The 19,655-nt window shown below is 38.1% G+C and overlaps 1 protein-coding gene across 4 annotated transcripts in view; it reads left to right on the top strand.

Annotated features, from left to right (window-relative positions):
- side-II (sidestep II transmembrane protein) overlaps positions 1-19,655 on the top strand; it is a 547,262-nt gene that overhangs the window by 114,479 nt on the left and 413,128 nt on the right. For 3 of the 4 annotated variants that reach the window (XR_015536175.1, XM_087352838.1, XM_087352837.1), the window contains exon 1: positions 3,800-5,043. The exons of the other annotated variant lie outside the window; for it this stretch is intronic. Coding sequence is in view for 2 of the 3 variants with exons in the window: in XM_087352838.1 (XP_087208964.1) it covers positions 4,818-5,043 (226 nt within the window). In the remaining variant the exon portion in view is untranslated. Of the gene's footprint in view, positions 1-3,799; positions 5,044-19,655 lie in introns of those variants that run through there. 4 annotated transcript variants of the gene reach the window in all.

The raw sequence follows: 19,655 nt of genomic DNA, 5'->3' as shown, positions 1-19,655 counted from the left end.
AAAAATTATATGCACAAAAATTTATCTCCTTAGCTTTAAGTCGACTATGGAAATGGAAGTAAGATGGTGTTTATCTGTATGTACCATATGTATGTAAGACTTAAACGTAAATAGAACACAGAAAACATAAAGTGTTTTATTCTTAATATTGTATTATCTTTTATATTATTGTTTCCTTTTTGTAAAACTGAGAATGAAAGTGTGATTTCTTCCATGGCGTGCCAAGGACATATTGAAATACTTGCGTGCGTGATATAAAAGTAAAGTTGAGTCGAAAATGTATTGAATATTGCATAAAAGTACGTCTCCTCCCTGATATAAATTCAGAAAAAAAAAACGAATATCATGCTCTCCGGTATAGAAAACGGGGTAATGTAGATGAGTTTTAAAACCGTGTTGGTGATATTAGTTAGTGATAGTCATTTATCTTCATTCGTTGATGCGTGCTGACATTCATCGGAGGTTTCTACGACTCCTCACGGGCTACTGCATTGTCGTGTGTCAACTCCATCAATATCAGCGTCACAAAATGACAGCCCAGCCTTTGGAACCTCCCTCGAACTTCTGGCCATAACTATCATGAAACAAACAAAATTGATCTTCGGACTTTGGCTTAAATGAGAATAGTTAACTTACGTCTTAAAACGTTTGAGCAAAACAGATTTGCTGCAAGAACCCGTTTGACCTCCAGACACAATAATATAATTTGAATTCGAGAATAAAACAAAGATTTTCGGTATTGATTTGTTGGACTTTGCTATTAAGAACGAAAGCTAAATAATAGCGTGCGAAGTTTGACTCTCTTGTTCCTGTTGATTGAGGTCTTATGGGATAGCCTTCTGGGCGTCTGTTGAGTGTAACGCGACAATCTCGAAAGTGTTAAAATCCTGTGTTTTAGAATAGATCATTACAGTAAATGTGCATGTAAAAGTTGGGCTTTCGCCCCTCGGGGAGAACTTAGATTGAGGGTGTCGATGTTGGCCTTTAATGTGATCATGATGAGTGTTGGATAATTTTCGAAGACCGACAGTTAACAACATCTTGTGTTTTATGGTGTGATTTCCGCGTGTACACAGAAGGTTAATTAAGCCGCGATGCTGATTGAGTTTTGGTTGAGTTCACTCCACGAAGTTTTATAACTTCTTTAGTTATATAATGTCGAATGGTGGGATTATTGCGGTTCATGTACTCAAAGAGATATGGAAAGAAGACCAGACTACACAGCGCAACAACCCAGAAGACAGAAATCTTCATATTTTTAATCGCCCTGATGACGGATGCAGTATGACCTCTGAAACGTTGGTAAACATCGACCAGACTACACAGCGCAACAACCCAGAAGACAGAAATTTTCATATTTTTAATCGCCCTGATGACGAAGGCAGTATGACCTCTGAAACGTTGGTTAACATCGACCAGACTACACAGGGCAACAACCCAGAAGACGGAAATCTTCATACTCACCGCCCTGATGACGGAAGCAGTATGACCTCAGAAACGTTGCTTAACATCGACCAGACTACACAGCGCAACAACCCAGAAGACAGAAATCTTCATATTTTTAATCGCCCTGATGACGGATGCAGTATGACCTCTGAAACGTTGGTAAACATCGACCAGACTACACAGCGCAACAACCCAGAAGACAGAAATCTTCATATTTTTAATCGCCCTGATGACGGAGGCAGTATGACCTCCGAAACATTGGTTAACATCGACCAGACTACACAGCGAAACAACCCAGAAGACAGAAATCTTCATATTTTTAATCGCCCTGATGACGGATGCAGTATGACCTCTGAAACGTTGGTAAACATCGACCAGACTACACAGCGCAACAACCCAGAAGACAGAAATCTTCATATTTTTAATCGCCCTGATGACGGAGGCAGTATGACCTCCGAAACGTTGGTAAACATCGACCAGACTACACAGCGCAACAACCCAGAAGACAGAAATCTTCATACTAATTCATCGCCCTGATGACGGAGGCAGAATGACCTCTGAAACGTTGGTTAACACCGACCAGACTACACAGCCGCAACAACCCAGAAGACAGAAATCTTCATACTCACCGCTGTGAAAACTTCAAATCTTACTTAACCTAATCTTACCTAACCATAGCTAACCCACAACAACGCAACCTAATCCAAATTAACTTATTCCAATCTAACTTCAACTAATCCCACCTAACCGACAACACAGGATCAAACCCACGGCCTAAGTACTTCCACAGAACCTTTCCAGGACTTCTCCAAAATTTCTCCAGCACTTCTCCAGGAACTTTCCAGCACTTCACTACGACTAAATTTTTTACGTAAATCCTAAAATGGAGTTCTCCGGCACTGACCTCTGACTTTTCCAGAATTTCCCCAGTATTGCTCCAGGAATTGTCCAGGACTTCTCCAGCACTTATTCAGGGCACCTCAGGATCACCTAATGACACACAAGTAATTCTCCAGTAAACAACCCAACCCTATCAATCCTAACATAGGAAACCTAACCTAACCTAACCTAACTTAATATAATATTCCCCTTTACTACTGTTTTCCAGAAGGATTTATATGGGATTACGTAACTATTTCCGCTTTGTGTTGTGCTGCAGAGAACCAACGGAGTAGTCTGTGTAAAAGGAACACAAGTTTCTCCACCGTCTCAGTTGTATTTCCATTCTGTGTTACTTTATGTTCTCAGAAGTTGTCGTTTGAACCCAAAGATACACAGTGAACGGAAAGGCGTGCAAGGGATTACTGCTTAACGCGGATTCTCACAGGCGTTCAAACCCGCCTGATATTATTTTCAACTGAAGGAACATTTTACATGTCTCGGGTTCGATTCCCGGCGGTGCCCGAATTTATAACTTGTGTTGGGCAAGGCCGTGGTCTAGGCAACACGGAGTTTTCCTCCGGGGGCTTCCCCGGGTTCTCCGTGGCATCCCAACAATTACTCCATTCACACACAGAAGAAGGCAATGGCAAACCACTTCTGGATCATCTGCCAAGAACGTATATGAACAGGTCCCAGTCCGAGAAAAGGATGGAAGGATCCTGTTCATATGGACCTGTCGTCAGACAGAAGACTAAATAAAAAAACTTGAAAGACACAGTAAATTCTCACGAATTTTAGAGAGGAAGCATAAAAAAAGTTTTAATTATTATAATGCTCCATCGTCAGAAAACTTCAGATTTCTATTAAAGATTCTGTTTGCAATTTGTTAAATAACAGGGTTAGTTGTATTTTATGTGAGTGGTCTTTCATCTTTAGGGAAAATCATTGATTGAGGGCATTCCTATTTAAAAAAAATGGTGGCAGGAGAATATTTGACCTAAGAGGGGGGAAGTAACAAATGGCTGTGTAAAATTATATTATGTGCATCTTCGTAATATTACTCGCCGCGTATAATATTTTTTGGGGCGATTAAATATAAGCAGTTATCTGTCTTTAGTGTTATCCGTAAGCTGTTGCGAATTTTTCTTGCTTGTATTACGTCCATGAATAAACTGTTTGCGTAGCATATAACTTTGATTATCATATCACGGTAAATTATTTTTGACTTTACTCTACAATTATCGATAAACCTTTGTGGACTGTTGCAATTGGTACTGTTCCCTATGTATCTACTGCTGAAGTCACTTCTGCGCAGAATCAATGCTTCTGCGCCAGTCACACCATCAGAGGGGTGGGGGGTGGGGGTTGAGGCCTGTATCTGTGAGTGTAATGGGAATCGCGGGGTAAGGGAAGGGGGGGTTTGTACTGAAATGGTAGTGGAGGGGACACTTAGTGGGGGGAAGAAATCCGCAACGCAAAGTTCAGTTGGCGCCAATTCCGTTTCAGTCACTTGTTCGAAGTGCTTTGCGTTGTCGTTAGTGCGTCAATTTTTATTCGTCTTGGGCAAGATTACGTACGATTCTTGAGTAGCGAGCGCGTCAGGTGCGCCCTCATCCTCTCGCTCTCTCTTGTCGAAACTTCCATCTCTTTCGACGTTATAAATAGTGCCGTTCAAGCATGGGAACAGACCGAGTGTTTCACATTACGTGGTAATAGGACACTTAACCAGACGGCGAACAGTAACAAGCAGAAATAGAACATTCATGGATTTATGTGAAGTAAGACTGTATGGATAAACAGACGTTGCGTAATGTATGAATTTAAAAATGTGGTAGCGTAGAGGTTTTTGCGGAAAATACCAGGTGCTGTAATTTATAATTTTAAAATTAATTTGTAAGACTTGAAACATATATTAACCGCTCGTTTTCATCTGTTATTAACACGTATCAAAGCGACAGTTGTTTACATGTGTACACGGTTCAGAAGCACGTCGTTTTGATTTTTAGAACCATGCACGTAACTTGAACTTTGTTGTGTTTAGTTGATTCTTTTGCTGTAACAGTGTTGAGATATTTATAGTGCGTGATTCACGCATGTAAGAGTAGTTCCTGGATTCAACTGTAGGTGGTGAAGAACCATTTAATTTTTCGAGAGTCGTGAGAAAGTCGATCGAGATGGAGGCGAAACTCATCAGGTGTGACAGCAGTGTTTGGAATTTGTGAAAATAGCATGCCAGTTTATAAAACTGTGTGGATTATTATTTGAGTTGAGAGTGAATATATATGATTAGAACATGCATTTTATATAATACGGTTTAGTCAAATGACTTTGTGTACGGCTGTTCCGAATTGAAAGCAATGCTCATCAACTCGCGGATGTGACAGAACGATTAGATGTTCCGAGTGCTGGCAGTTTTGAAGCTTGGCGTGTCGTAGTTTCTGTTATAAAAACAAGGGACGCTGTGCTACAAGAGACTTAGTTTGCTGAAAATGTACATAATAAATATGCTTTACAGTGTCTGTGTGTTGTGTATAAAGTGTGTTACTTACAAAGGCAGACCAAAGACTTTTTTCAAAAGTATGAAGGAAACACGATCTGCTGTTGTGGGAAGAACAGTTCCTAGACACTCTTTGAATTCTTTATTCATCCGTGTCATCTTCCTTTTGCTGGTACTCAAGATGTCGCAAGCCAGAATTCTCGTCCCGGAACAACAAGGTAGGGTTGGCATTCTGGAGTTCAATCACATTGGTGTATTAGCGTTCATATGACGTTTTATTTAGATTAGTTTTGATTTACTGGCTCATGTTTTTTACCTGACGACGGAGTCTAAGTCAGCCTCAGAAACATAGTGAGTTTTGTAATTTTCTGTCTTTGTTAGTATTTAAATTACACGTCATGCATTATGTCCGAGTAAGTCAGTGAGTTACAATGTGGTAGGAATTAGCCTGATGATGTTCCCCTGCAGTGAAACATACCGAGCTACGTTAAACACGTGTAGTTGGGGGGTTGCATTATTTGCATAATGTGAGAGATTGTGTCTATCAGTATGTGCATTTCGTCTTCGAAAGTACTAGAGGGAATGCAGTGAAATTCTGAAGGTGTTAGACCATTTCTCGACTCCCTGTCGTTTTCTTCTATAATACGGCTATGTTACAACATACTGGTACATACGATAACATATATATAATATCTAGAAACTACAGTACAATATATTTAAATCTGATAAATATTTAGCAACATAGAAGAGGAGACAATTTCTGCCTCTGTGAGATGTGGTATCTGTAGCGTGGTTAGTGTGTCAGTATTAAACGACTATGTTAATGAGTTCGGGTAAAAGTGACTGAGACTGTTCATGAAATTTTTTAGCCACTCCAGGCAAATTCCGGCATGGTAGACATATTAAACTAGGCCACGACCACTTCTTCCCACATTTTTCAAGATTTCTTTTTAGAAGCAAGGAGTTTATTGTGCTGAACAACGAAGTACATATTTTATGGAGACCTTTATTACAGAAAAAATTAAAAAGGGTTGAAGTATTATTATGTCTTCACATTAAAGTATGTTTCTTTTGTAGGAGTACATAAAAAACAAGATACGTTATTTGAACATGCTTCACATCTAGTCATGCAATACCCTGCCTTTTATGGAATCCGAAAGTTTGTTACCGTGTTGACAAGAGACCACCATCGGTAAATCTAATCCACAGCATCCATCCATATTTTCTTTAGATTAATTTTAATGTTACCCTTCCATCCAGTCTTAGATCATGTGAGTGGTCTCTTTCCTTTTGGCTTCCCAACGAAAACTTTGTACACATTTATTATCTGCCTCGCCAGTCATTGGTTTGTAAAAGCACTGCATTTCATACCAAGTGGAAATATATGATATTTACCCGTGACTGTAAGTTGTACTTGATTTTTGTATTTACATATTTGTGAACATGGAGATTATTTTGATCTCCAATGAACACGCGGTTCTCCTGTTATGCACGTCAGAACAGAATTTCCGCCCTATTTCATTTCGTAGAAATATCTGACATTTCCATCGGAAAAGCATAGTTCCTTCAATTTATTCATTCTGAGATCACGGCAAGTGATAGGATTGATGATTTGAAAGTCTTATTAAGTAAGTACGATGATTGTTTGTTTATTTTTACTAGCTGACAGAGTTGAATGAATTGATGGACTGGCTGACATACGAATTTCTCAGGCCTGTTCCGAATGATAATTAATTTTGAAATTATGGAGGCTAGGACGGGGTCCATCCAATGCGAGTACTCCACCTGTGGAGGGGTTAGAACTTTCGAGAGTTCAATACTGTACGCCCTCCAGACTACGTTATTGGGTTTTCGAAACGTTTATGTCTTATTAATTTAACATATTTATAGGATACGCGTGAAATTTTCCCTTTGCGACATGCTTTCCTTCTATCAATAAAATTTATGTATACAATTTTTCAAAAGCATCTGTTTTTTTTTCTTATAAATTCTGCGATTACAGATCTTTCCAGTTTTTGGCGTATTGTATTTTATTACTTACAAAGCTGTTTGATTACTTACATTTTAGTTTGTGTAACCGAACTCGGTGTACGGGTCACGTTTAGCCAGCCAGGGTATCTGTCGTTTGGATATCCCTGTTGTAAACCACTGGTCATCACTTGAAATGTAACAGTGTTAAGTTTAGCACGCTGCGATGTATTATACACAACATGGTAATCAACGTACATTGAATTCAGTGTAATTCGATGTGGCATTAGATTTACGTTTCCCAACCTCAGTTGTGTAGGCCACAAACACAGATTGTGCCGTCCAACTTCATGATACGTAGTGACTTGCATTTTTGAGATTCTTTGGTTCGAATCTTCGGACGCGACTATCTGAGACTGCTTTTATTATGCATCATGATTATCTTACAAAAAATGTATAGAGTTACATAACCAGGACAATTGTAGTTATTAGGTACTATTTATAAGTTTTTAAATCTTCATTACTCATCACCTGTTGGAAAATGACAAATGTGTGTCCTAATTCATCAAGTGCGTGAAAGATATTCTTCGAATGGAAGGTTATGTAGACCTCTGTCTCGATTGTTTAACTACGCTGTTTCTAGTCAGAAGTTGTGTAGTAGTCGGTTGCGATGGGAAGACACTAACGTAATTATTGCAAAGAAATTGGTTGTGGAATATTTCAGATCGTAACTCTGGCATTTGTATGATGTTATTAATGCTCATATTAATGTCGTGTATGGATTTATTGACGTAATGAACAATGGAATACGATGAAATAATTATTGTTGCACTCTTTACGTCTTTCGTGACAATCACTGATACGTCGTTGTTCATTCTGGCCATAGATGACTCCTTTTCCAACTTGGTTCGTGCCCCTTTCATCGGCTTTAAAGCAATAATTCCACTGTTATACTGAGTTTGATTCTAGGTCTTTGAATGAAAGCAGATGCGCTTGGCGTCTCACGTCGGCATCTTTATCATTTTGTGAAGGAGCCCATTGAAAATTACCGGCCGCCGCTTTTAAACCATGTTGTTTGATAGTTACTCGATTTTTTTTCCAAGCAGCGAACCGTGATAAACTAATTTTATTTTTTTTATCAGAGAAAGAAGCATTTTGAGCCGCCTGCAAACTTTAGACTGTCTTATTATTTCACTGTTACTAAAAGGTTTCGTACTAACTGTTAACATTTTAGAAGCCACACAAGGCGCATTGAGGGCAGTGTCTGCTTTTGACTGCTTTGAATGTTTTCTTTTCAGGTAATATTATTACACCGAGTTATCTTTGCCACTGAACTACGATATAATGCGTGTTTTGATTCGCATTGTATTTCTTTACTTTATTTTTTTAAATCAGAGTCATCTTGTTTGTAAATTAGGCAAACAGCAGCAACTTAACACAGGCCACGTTATAGACTTCATTCTATTTTCAAATCCAAGCGTTTCTTCATGAAGTTTTTTTGACTGCAGGATTTGTAACAAATTAACACCGCTCCTTAATCAAGAGGACCTAATTTCTAAATTTGCGCTGAAGACTGCCTGATATTATGTTTTTACATGGTTGTCGTAGGTCACTTTAGGCAATTCCCGGGTTAGTGTCTCAATTAGTTCACAATCGCTTCCTTCCGCGTGCTTCCCAATTCATTATTCATTAATGATCCCATCAATATAGTTCACACAAGATATCAATAATTTGATGAATTCGTGGAAATCCGGTTTATTTTCTCAATGCAACAAGACTTGAGAAACGTACGCGTTTTGTAATTCTCTCGATCTGAGGATGGACGGGCTATGTAGCATACACTGGACGATGGAAAATTTTACGACGCTTGTATAAATGAAACGTGAACAAGTTTTACGCTCTTGTCTTGCCTTACATTTATGTGATATTTCAACTGCGATTCCTGTAAATTCCTTTTGAGAATACTGAACTGAGAAAACGGTGGAGTATTGTACTCAAACTTGACTAGTTGCGTTCCACTTCGTCACGGTCAAGAAATGCGAAGCAATGTACTTGGAGTTTGAATGGCTGTATGTTTCCCTTATATTTCGAACCCTGCAAGGTCTTTACAAATTCAATGCGATCGTTGACAAAGATTAATATGGCCACTGATATGTTGTGCTTTCTGTTGAAAAGTTTCATTAGTAGAAAAGAGTATTGCGTACAAGGATATCTCAGTGAAGTGAGTGACTGCGGGATGGGTGATTGGGTTTGAGTCCCGGTAGGGGCAGATATTTTTGTGAGATTTTAACTTCTGACTGCCGCATGTATGAAGATGACTCTTCTCGGGTATTTTTCCCACAGTGACGTGAATTTAAACCGAACTACACTGCGTAGTGTCCCAGAAGGCAGTCATCTGCAAATATTTTGTTCCCGCCGCTATGTCCAGATTGTCTTTGGAGCCCACCTACCTTAAGAAAAATGTATTGAGGGTCGGGAACCTGACGAGTTATCATTAACTAACACCCAGACATTTGTCCTTGCAGCAAACCCAGGTCTCTTATCGGTTTGATACTCATATTCATAAAATGATGACGTAACTGAAAGTGATTTGCTGAATTGACAGACGTGTTAGCCTCTTACCTCGTTCGAAGGAAGAAAAAACATTGCTTACAGTTCGTAGGTATATCTTGTATGAATGCATCCTTATTTTTTGTTGTCTACAAATAATAAAATTAATATTTAATTTGTAGATCCGTTAGTACACAGGTAAAATACGCAAAAGTACTTTATAGTTTTCGATTAAATTTTGCATTATGGAATCTGCACTGAAATTTCGTGGAGTGAATTAAATGTTATTATTTATTAGTTCATTTTAATCCCATCTGCACATGTAGATAATATTCAGCTCCCCCCCCCCCCCAATTTTTAAAGATGATCTTGTCGCTCGAAAGAAGCGGTACTCGTCATAAAATACATTTTATAATTAAGCGGGATATGTGTTGACCCGCTGAGCAGCTGTCAGCTTTTGAAGACCATGTAGCGTGGAAGTAGAAGTTGGAAGAGATATCCGACAAAATATGGGATGAACAAACTTCATCCTTGCAGCTTGAAGAACACAAAAAATTAATCCATGATATTGATGGTTGTGTAAGATAAAGCAGACTTCGGGTCATATTTGCTTGTCCTTTGTACACATTATCTGCACTTTTGGTCAATCCATTTTCTTCTTCTTTTCGTGAAATCACGTTCTGTCACGCGAGTATGTACTCCATCAGTAAAGTAATTATACGATATAATTAAAGGCGCAAATCAATAAACCGTATTCTTTATTTTTGGGTTTTCTAAAGACGTTGTTTCAATTCGAGAGTTTGGCCTTCCATAAGGATGGTCGTTAATGATGAGTAAGTTTGGATTTGCGAACAGGCTTGCTTGGTGGCCTGTCCTAAGACATAATAGCAGCAGTGGCCTAGTTGAGAGAGGTGATCGGGGGCACGAAAACCCTTCCAGGTTAGACTCTAATCCGACTGATATTAAAGTGTTCCAAATAGAAGTTTGTAACATTACCGTTACAGGAAGCTTAGAGGATGTTTAGAATAGCGAGGTAAAGGGAAGGTAACAGAGTTATAAGACTGCGATTTTGTGAGATTAATTCCACCCAAACTTAACATACATTACAAGGATAAAAATATCGTGAAAGGATCGTATTATTATTATCAGCACATGCGTTCCACCGAATTCTGTCACTTGAGAATTTTTATAATTTTTTATAATAATAATATATTTAGGTGTAAAATATCAATTAGTGTAGATTGATAATACTTGAAAGTTATTTGAGATTATAAGTTTCGTATTGTTCCCATATTTAGTTTTCTTTTGCAATAATTGTGGAAATACATATTTTCTCTTCAGAAGACATGAATTTATTGGTTATATAAATGATATGAACTGGTTATGAGACTCAACACGTATATTCTCCATGAAGTTGGTCTCATATTGGATTGTCCAAATCAAGGGACGCGAACTACTACTACTATCCTTGTGTACCTTACGAATTTCACGCCTGACCTGTCGACTCTCGTACAAATGAATAGATCTTTTGTTGTCATAATGAAGTATGTTGGAAGCAAATTCAACATTTCAAACAGTTGACACACGCTGTGTAATTTCCAGCTGAGTGGATATTTACCTCAATTTGTTTCCGTTCAGAGAATGCTCGATTTATCTAAACGTACAGAAACGCTCTTGCAAACTGATTTAACAAGTAGAAATGATAATCTTGTTTAAATTAAGGATGGATTAATTTTTGGGCAATTGCTGCTGTGTTTTATCTCAGGACCATTTGTTCTCATGCCGCGTCTTCATATCTGATTAAAATATCCAGGTCATAATTTTAAATATTGTTTTTTACGGATATGAAAGTCAATATCTCGGTCGAAGGGAAGAAAGAGATCATTGGTGTATGATAAAAATGATGTGAAGGAAATTTAGACTTATGTAGGGCAAAATAACAAGACCGGAGAAGATTTCGTAATGACGGAGTGGTGATTTCTACTGTTTATCTTATGGTGATTCAATCGAGAATAATGACACGTGTCACATATGGGAGAAATGAGACACATAAAATTCAAGTTTTTGAAATGTCGATATAATGGGCCTCTTGGGAGAACTAGGCGTAGATGGGACGACTGTTTTGAAGTAATGATACATTTAACACTTTGAAGGCGAAGCTCGTCTCAGTGATATTTAAAAGTTCAATTCGTACCGAAAAGAAAACACAGATCTTCATCATTACAAAGATCAACTGGTTAATATTGTTTAAAGACATAATAGCTGCTTACAATGAGAAATGTACGAAACTCATTACTGCTAAATGAAGAGCTATTGATTGCTGAAGCAGGCGGCACATGTAATTATTATCGGGGTTTAAAGTGCAGGTGAAATTATGTGTGAAGTCAACTCATTTAATTATTTTGAGGGCCTGGCCTTTCCGGGAACATGTTAATGTACCTTCCGGTTCCACAAATACTGGGACTTATGTGTCAGCTGAGGAACTGTAAACTTTTCATTGATGTTCTAGTACGTAGATAGATGGCATTTCGTGTACACCGGATGGTTCATCTACTAGCACGCCTCGGTTTTAGTAAATCTGTTTAAAGATTTTTTAAACTGCAGATGTAATGGTTATGCCACCATGAATCGATCTTGAGATCACCTTCTGTGAAAACAGAATGAATCTTTTGCAGTTGGCTTTAAGGCAGTAGGGTAAGGTATCAGTTGTTGTTTCTTACTCCGCAGAAGAGGCACAGCAGGAGCGTATTAATTAAGCTGTACTTTCAGATGCAGAAGAAGACGGGTTGGTTGTAAAAACAGAAGGGAGTTTTTCCAGTGCAATATAATTAATCCATATTGTATCTACAACGGGATGTTGTATAAAGCCATGTATAGAACATGAAATATCCATTTAGTTAATGCCCATATAAAACGTTCCAATATTTTCGTGTTGGGTTTCAGCGAGATAAGTTTGAAAAATGTGTTTTCGTTTTCATTCACGTTGTAGTCTCAATCAATATACATATATCGATACCTTGAACGAATTTAGATATAAAAATAATAATTTACGATCTGTGAATTCTTTTTTGTTTGTGTTCAGACTGGTGTCATTGACGAATGGAATGTATTTGGGCCATTTTTAAATTTCTGCTTGAGTACATAATGGCGTTAAAGCATTGAATCATCTTACTGCATATTTTTGGTTATTGTGACTTAAGGCTTGTATGCCCTTAAGACCAGTTGAAAATTAAATGCTCTTTTCCAGAATTTTCTGAGCGAACATGTAACAGACTGAATAAAATCTCTGTACAGGATGATATTTTGGATTGGTTTGGGATAGACGAGAATTGCACACAGAATTTTTGTAAAGAAACCGCTTGGAAAGCGTTATATAAAACTCCGACAAGGACACGAAAATACACAGTTGAGTCTTAGGAAAATCAAATATATTGTTAGGAAATTATTAGAGCTGGTTCAGGATTGTGTTCAGTGGCGGGTTTTCGTATTAGTGGTGGTGAAAATTCAGGTTGTGCTACATTGCAGGAACACAAAACGTTTTAAGTTAAGATTAAAGTCATTCCACAGATATCAGGATCAAAACGTTAGGCGGGCTTATACAAATAATGAGCGTTCTGACCTGAGGTTTTCTAGTACACCTAATTAATGAGACAAATTAGCCCTCGACAGCCTGATGATTATCAGGCTTAGACTTGATAAACTGCACTGTGCTACAAATCATTACGCACCTGAGCCTACATCCAAGGGTTGGGCTGTGATGAGGCGTGTGTCAAAGCGCGTGTGGTGGACGAGTGGGCGGAAATTGGTTTTCCTCGCATCGCATCTGTCAGCTGAATATGTGAACCCGTGTCTTCGGACAAATATGTCGATGCGCGCCCGCATGCAAAGTCCTGGTCTCTTGTCTAAAGGAGAACATTTGAATATGACGGGATGCATCTTCACAATCACTGAGCTTTGTAGGCTGATTTTTGATTTCCAGCCTCGAGGAACTCTTGACATATACATTTACCAAAAAGTAATACTGCAATATTATTTACACATAGATTTCGTTTTATTGTGTATTTGTTACAGGTGATATTTATGAAAGAGATTTTTATTAACATGAACTCAATGGTGTATTGAACCCATTCAGATGGATTCATGATAAAATAAACGTCAAATGAATGCAGAAACTGTGATTTACTATGGGCTTCATAATTTGTACTTGTTACCAAATATAATAGAAGAGTGAGATGAGAAATCTATATATTTTCGTTAGAAATCCTGAAAGGACGGGACCATTTTGCAGAAACAGGTGTAGATGGAGGATAATATCAAAATGGAACTTGGAGAAATAGGGATAAGTTATAGCTGGCTCAGGATACTGCCCAGTGGCGCGTTGGATGTGAGCAGGATAACGTTCGGGTTCCAGAAAAGGAGGCGAGTGACTGTCGGTTTGTCTAGAAAAATTATGTTCTTTGATTTCGGATGATGACTTAATTTGACAGCGAAACTGAGCGACTTTAATATTTAACAATAAAAGACAGCATATATTTAAACACCGAGCTGATGGATTATTCTGACTTACCGATGTGTAAACGTATTAAAATCGATGCATAATTCCATTTGGCGATAGTTTTAAGCTCGCTTTGATTCTCATATGTACACTAGTTTCAAACTCTAAATCGAGTTCCAATTTAGTTCTCTAAATTTTGCATGGAATTATTACTGATGAGTCTTGCTGTGTTGGTGGATGGTGTACATTTTATGTGCTGACTTTGTGTTCTCAATTTAGGGATTTATGAATAATGGTTATCATTTTGTTTTGTTACGTCCTAGTCGTGGTACAATAATAAACCTACTGCTGCTAACTAACGAAGTCTGGCGTGAATTGCTGTCCTGCTTTTGTGTAGACCTAACCCTAAGATTAATTATGGCGTACTGTCTTTACAGACACCCCCAGCGATGGGCACTCTCTGGACACCTTGAATTCAGTTTACATTCTTTCGCCCTGTTTTTGAACCTCCGTGTCTGATGTCCAGGGTCTCACACGTGACCGTTTTCCTTTATGTTTTCTGGATATTTTTCTGCATTTCTGATATCTCCCAAGGGTGCTGTAAGTCCTGTTCATCTCATCCATTTTTATATCGTTACCTTAAGTGCTTAAGAAATTGTATGTCTGTTGACGGGTTTTGACGGAATCTAGTAAACATCGCATTGATTGTACGAACATTTTCACTTGTACTCTTATGTTTCTTTCATTGTAATTTATTTAGGAACCGCATTAGTTAACTTTTTACATACCTTTTTTTGGATTTTGACATTTACCTCTTGAATTAAAGATCTAGCAATTCATAATCTACGCATTATTTTTGTACCTTATTTTGCAAGATCATTTGTTGCAATTACAGTACGTGTTATGTACGAAGTGTGTCCAGTCAAAATCGTCCAAGCTCCATCATGTGAATATCTGCGCGATTTACGATTCATTGGATATACATAGATAGCAGACTTGATAGATAGATGCCAAGGTTGCATTTGCTAGCCGTTGTTTGATGGTTGCTCTTCTGCCAGCTTGTTAACCAGCGAGTCAGCTAAAGTGATTAAGCCTCTGGTTGCAAGAGATATAAGCACTGACACTGCTAATAACGCAAGCCGTCATAGTTTCTGAGCCTGAGCGAGTCTCTTTCGCGTTATTGATTGATTGGTTGATTAGTGCGTTCAACACCAACGCCTGACATCACTGTATTTATTCTTTCAGAGTATTTCAGTGGCCATGTTCATTTTAATTCTGCGGAAGGGGTTAGTCATTTTTTGGCTTTAGTATGTCCGTCCATATGCCCGTCCGTATCTAGTAACTCTTATGCTAAGTGATTTATTGTACGACAACGATATTTAACGTTGAAAAATAAGTGATAATAGTCACAATAGTACTTGGAAGGTTTGTGAAAGGATGAAACCGTGGCATACTTCTGGAAAAATACAAGAATTTTGGTGGGGGTACTGATTAAAACCACGAAAGTCTTGGTGAGGATAGATGAATTTCGGACTGGTCCACTTTCAGAGCCGGAAAAGACCGCGACCTTCGGTTCTGCTCTGGACGAACTGAATATGTCTGTAGTTCTTACCGAAACTTATATGACAACGGGGTTCGATCCCGGGCAAGGGAAAATAATTTTTCTTCTCGCCTCTGCGTCTAGACTGGCCTTCTATCGCTTGTAACGGTGGCATTTTCCCTGGGGATAAAGCCCGGCCGGGGCGTGACGCTGACCACTCACCTCCATCTAGCGCCAGAGGTCAAGAATGAGTAGGAGCTATACGTCCTCTCCTGTCAGGCGCCACCATGATTTACTTCCACTGAAGTCTGTTTCGGAGGCAAACACATTCTCGTAGGTTACGTAATCCTGTAAGAGAAGCTTATAGTTGTGTCCTTCATTCATATGCTTTCATAAATATACGTTTAGTAAATAAATATGAACGACTGCACTGGTACATTGTTTTCCATGTTTGATAACTCTTTGTGGGGATTGCCACTTCTGTTCTACTTGTATTCAACTTCTTGTTACCTAGGACAAGTCCTTTTCGTCCTTTGCCTGTTATTACCAGTATCTCGGGACTTGCGTCTGGTATCAGCGCGAAGACCGTGGTAAATCCTGAATAAGTTCATTCCATATTAATAGTGGAGGATTTGTGCTGGGGATGGGGGCCAGGTTTTATTTCAGATTTATTCCTGCCAGTCATCATTGCCACAAAGCTCGATACTTGTCTGTAATATTCTGTTGGCTGTGCGATAAGCCAGAACAAGCGGCAGATTATCACATTCTGCGTCTTCAGTTGTTTAATTTTTACCCAGGTCTTAGCTGTATCTAGAGTAAAGACTTTAAACCTATGACAGACGAAATAGAAACAAGTATTTTACGTCATTTTACTCAGCAATTCAGGACTGTATTTTGAATTGTCAGTAGCCAGGTATTATACTGAAAGTACAAAACGTATACCGGTCTGATAGATAAGAGTTCTGGTTTGTTGCATAATCTTTGTCATTAATTTTCACAGTGGCTATAAATGGCAAATTTCGATGCGGACCTGGGATTTGGTATATGGCGAAAACGTCCATCGGTGTAACATGCGACGTGACGTTTTTATCCGATGCCTAGAGTCACGAAGAATATCTTTGAAACTAATTACTGTAGGTGGTTCTGAAAAGACACGCTTAATGCATTTAGGGATATAATTTTTCTCGTCGTGTTCGGCGATGCCCATTGAATGATCATGTAAGTGTTAAGGTGTTGGGACAAGGAAGGGTGATAACACATATAAGCATTTATTGGGTTTGCACGGAGTATCACTTTCGACACTGTGTTTAATTAATTGTTACGTACGGCTCTATTTCAGAACTGACATTTTCAATTTTACATTTTGTTTGAATGTTTCACTTGTTTATTAATCCATCCTAATATGTTTTTAATTTGTTAAGTGTGTCAGTTTGTTTTACAGATGTTATATGAATGAAGAGCTTAGAAAAACATTAAAATTGTGTGAATGTTGTTTTATACGCATGCACACACACACAGCTATATAATAGTATTGCATAATTTTTGTGCACGTAGGATTTTGGACAATAGGTATATTCCAGTAAGAGGTTATAAAGGTTTAGAAACAGAGCGTTATATATAATGTGTATCATATGTTGAAGTAAATTAACACGCTATGAAGTCTGAAAATAAACGTTGTTAGCAGTCAGGCGTGACGAACATTGGCTTTTATGTTAGTGGTAGATATTCACAATGGCATCCATATCTGGAGGCTGCCTCTTTTATCAGGTTATCTGCAGGCCTACCACTTTATAAGTTGTTAACGTACTCTGTTAATGAAAGAAATAGTGTTATCTGCGTAGCTTAGAGCTATTTCACCTACACTACATCGCTGTCTACCAGTTTTAAGTAGCTTAATAAAGTGACTAGCTACGAACTGAATGGTCGGGGTTCGATATCTGGGAGTAATAGTTTTTCCTTTCTTTTACCGCCTCCAGCCTCTCACTGTCCCTCTCGGTCATCTGATCTCGGGATTAAGATTTGAACCATGGACCTCCAGAGCAGGAATCAACCATATACGTCCTGAGGAAGTTAGTATTTGTGACTAATATGAAGAAAATGTTTGAACTTGGTATGAAAATACGTTTTAAGATCCCAGTATTTTCTGAAACGTCTCGTTGGCAGTTGAGTGTCTTGGAAAGATAAATGTTTATGGCTAGAGTTTCAGAATCACGACACTTTATGTAATATTGCGTTTGTCTGAGATTGTATGGGTCGTATATTGAATTGTATTTCTATAACTGGCCATCTATTCCTATGAACCGGATATTGGATCCGCTTTGCATGAGAACAATTGTTCACAGAACAAAATATACAAAGAATGAATCAGAGAGGATTCGTGCTCTGGATACAGATTGGAAGACTGATCTTTCGTTTCCTGTTAGGATTACAGTTCGTCTAATAAGGCGAGTGCGAATTTTTGTAGTGGGGAAGATTCTTATACAACGTTGGAAACCTGTAACAGGATAAATTTCCCATATTCATAAGTGGGATACAGCAGGAATATACAAACATTACCTATCAATTTCATAAATGTTCTGGCGGATTCAAGGAGCACCTGTGTAGAGGTTGTTCAAGAATATCGGATGTCACATTCAATTGTAGCTCCGCAAAATGTTATTGAAGGAGATAAATTTATCTGAAGGAGACTGATGTTTCTGCATATCATAATATTTTTTTAAAAAAAGTGTCAGAAATACGCATATTTACAAAAGAGATATTCATAGATACAAAATATTAAATTAAAAAATAAATAATATTTTGTGGCCTTAGTCATCACTGTTGAGACGAAAAATTATTATTAGCGTGAGTCGGCAGACTTTAATTTCTGAAACTCAGATAACTGGCGTTACCTACTTTCATAAGCCTGTGTTTTACGGAACATGTGTTGGTCCATGAATTTATATAAAGTTTCGTCCTATAAACTTTTTGACTTAATTTGAGTTAGTGAGTAAGTAAGTAGTGTTTGTATACATAATTCTGAAACACTCTGCATAAATGTTCGATTGATATGGAGTTCAGAAGTTGAGTTCCTCCCACACCCAAGCTTACAGCGATGTAAACTTCACACGCGAGACGCGTAAGAAATAAATTGGCATGAATTATAGCCTGGCTTATTACAACATCTCTTAAAACCGACGTTTTGAACGTTTATAAATGCACAGGGCCGGGAAGAAAATTGGATTTTCGCTATGATATACCTCCTAACATAATCCCTCAATTAATTGATAATAGCAGTATATCAAATGGACTCACAATTTTTCATTCAGATTTTTTTTTCATATGCGTTAGTTCTCATTAGTTTCAGGAGCAAAACAATTCGTCAGTGTGCATTAAAGACTGAAACGGATCAGACGAACATTATTTTTCAGGGAAAAATAAAAATAAAATGCAGGGAAATACAGAAATGCGTGAAAATGCCATTTTAGTTTCTGGAATAACCTGTTTAATTTTAGAGATACCAAGTCCTTCTTTTGAAGTGTGGTAATTAGGATCGAAAAACTAGCTAGATCTGGAATTTCATCAGTCATCATCATTATCATACTGATCATAGAGATTGCTTCTTGGTATTATAATTAATTCAGGACTTAACGATTCACAAGTGTTTTTTTTCCCCAAACAGTTTCTCCACCAAAATTTTGTATGCATTTATTTTCCCTCCTATCCAGTTTACATGTTCGTCCCGAAAGCGTAATTATAATTCAGTTACAGCCTTTACGTATTGATGTTAAACAAGCGTGGAACTTGGGTACAGCGATGTCACGAAAATGGCGCTTGGAGAGTGGTAACAGATGGGAGAGGAGACGTTGTGCTCCCTGGGGCTACTCAAAAGGGAAAAATACGAAAAGTGAATAAAGGTTGATCGATGGAAAGAAATGAAATTCATGCAATCTAAAGAAAACACATAGGGCAGAGAGGCCAAGGAAGGAGTAGAGGAAGAGAAGATGGAAAATGAGAGTAAGAAAAGAAGTAGAAGGATAAAGGTCTCATGCAGATCCATGTGGGATAATGCAAAATAAATCCCCCTTCCAATCGAAGATTTTGAGAAAGAAGATGCTACTGAGGCTTTAAACCAAAAATGGAGTTTCTTTTCTAACACATTTTTTCTCCATTTTCTCTTTATTTTTGTACATGTTCTGTATACTTTTTGTACTCTTATTTTGTTTATTTTACTCGTTGAGGCGAACTGAAGAAAATGGAGGTCTCGGCCTGTCTTGTCTCTGTTGCTCAGATGGTAA

The sequence above is a fragment of the Zootermopsis nevadensis genome, unplaced genomic scaffold (assembly GCF_977971745.1).
Source record: "Zootermopsis nevadensis isolate Lab colony 2312 unplaced genomic scaffold, Znev_1.0 Znev_ptg000021l, whole genome shotgun sequence".
NCBI lineage: Eukaryota > Metazoa > Arthropoda > Insecta > Blattodea > Termopsidae > Zootermopsis > Zootermopsis nevadensis.
The sequence above is the reverse complement of the archived record's forward strand: the minus strand, read 5'-3'. Positions and strand labels throughout refer to the sequence as shown.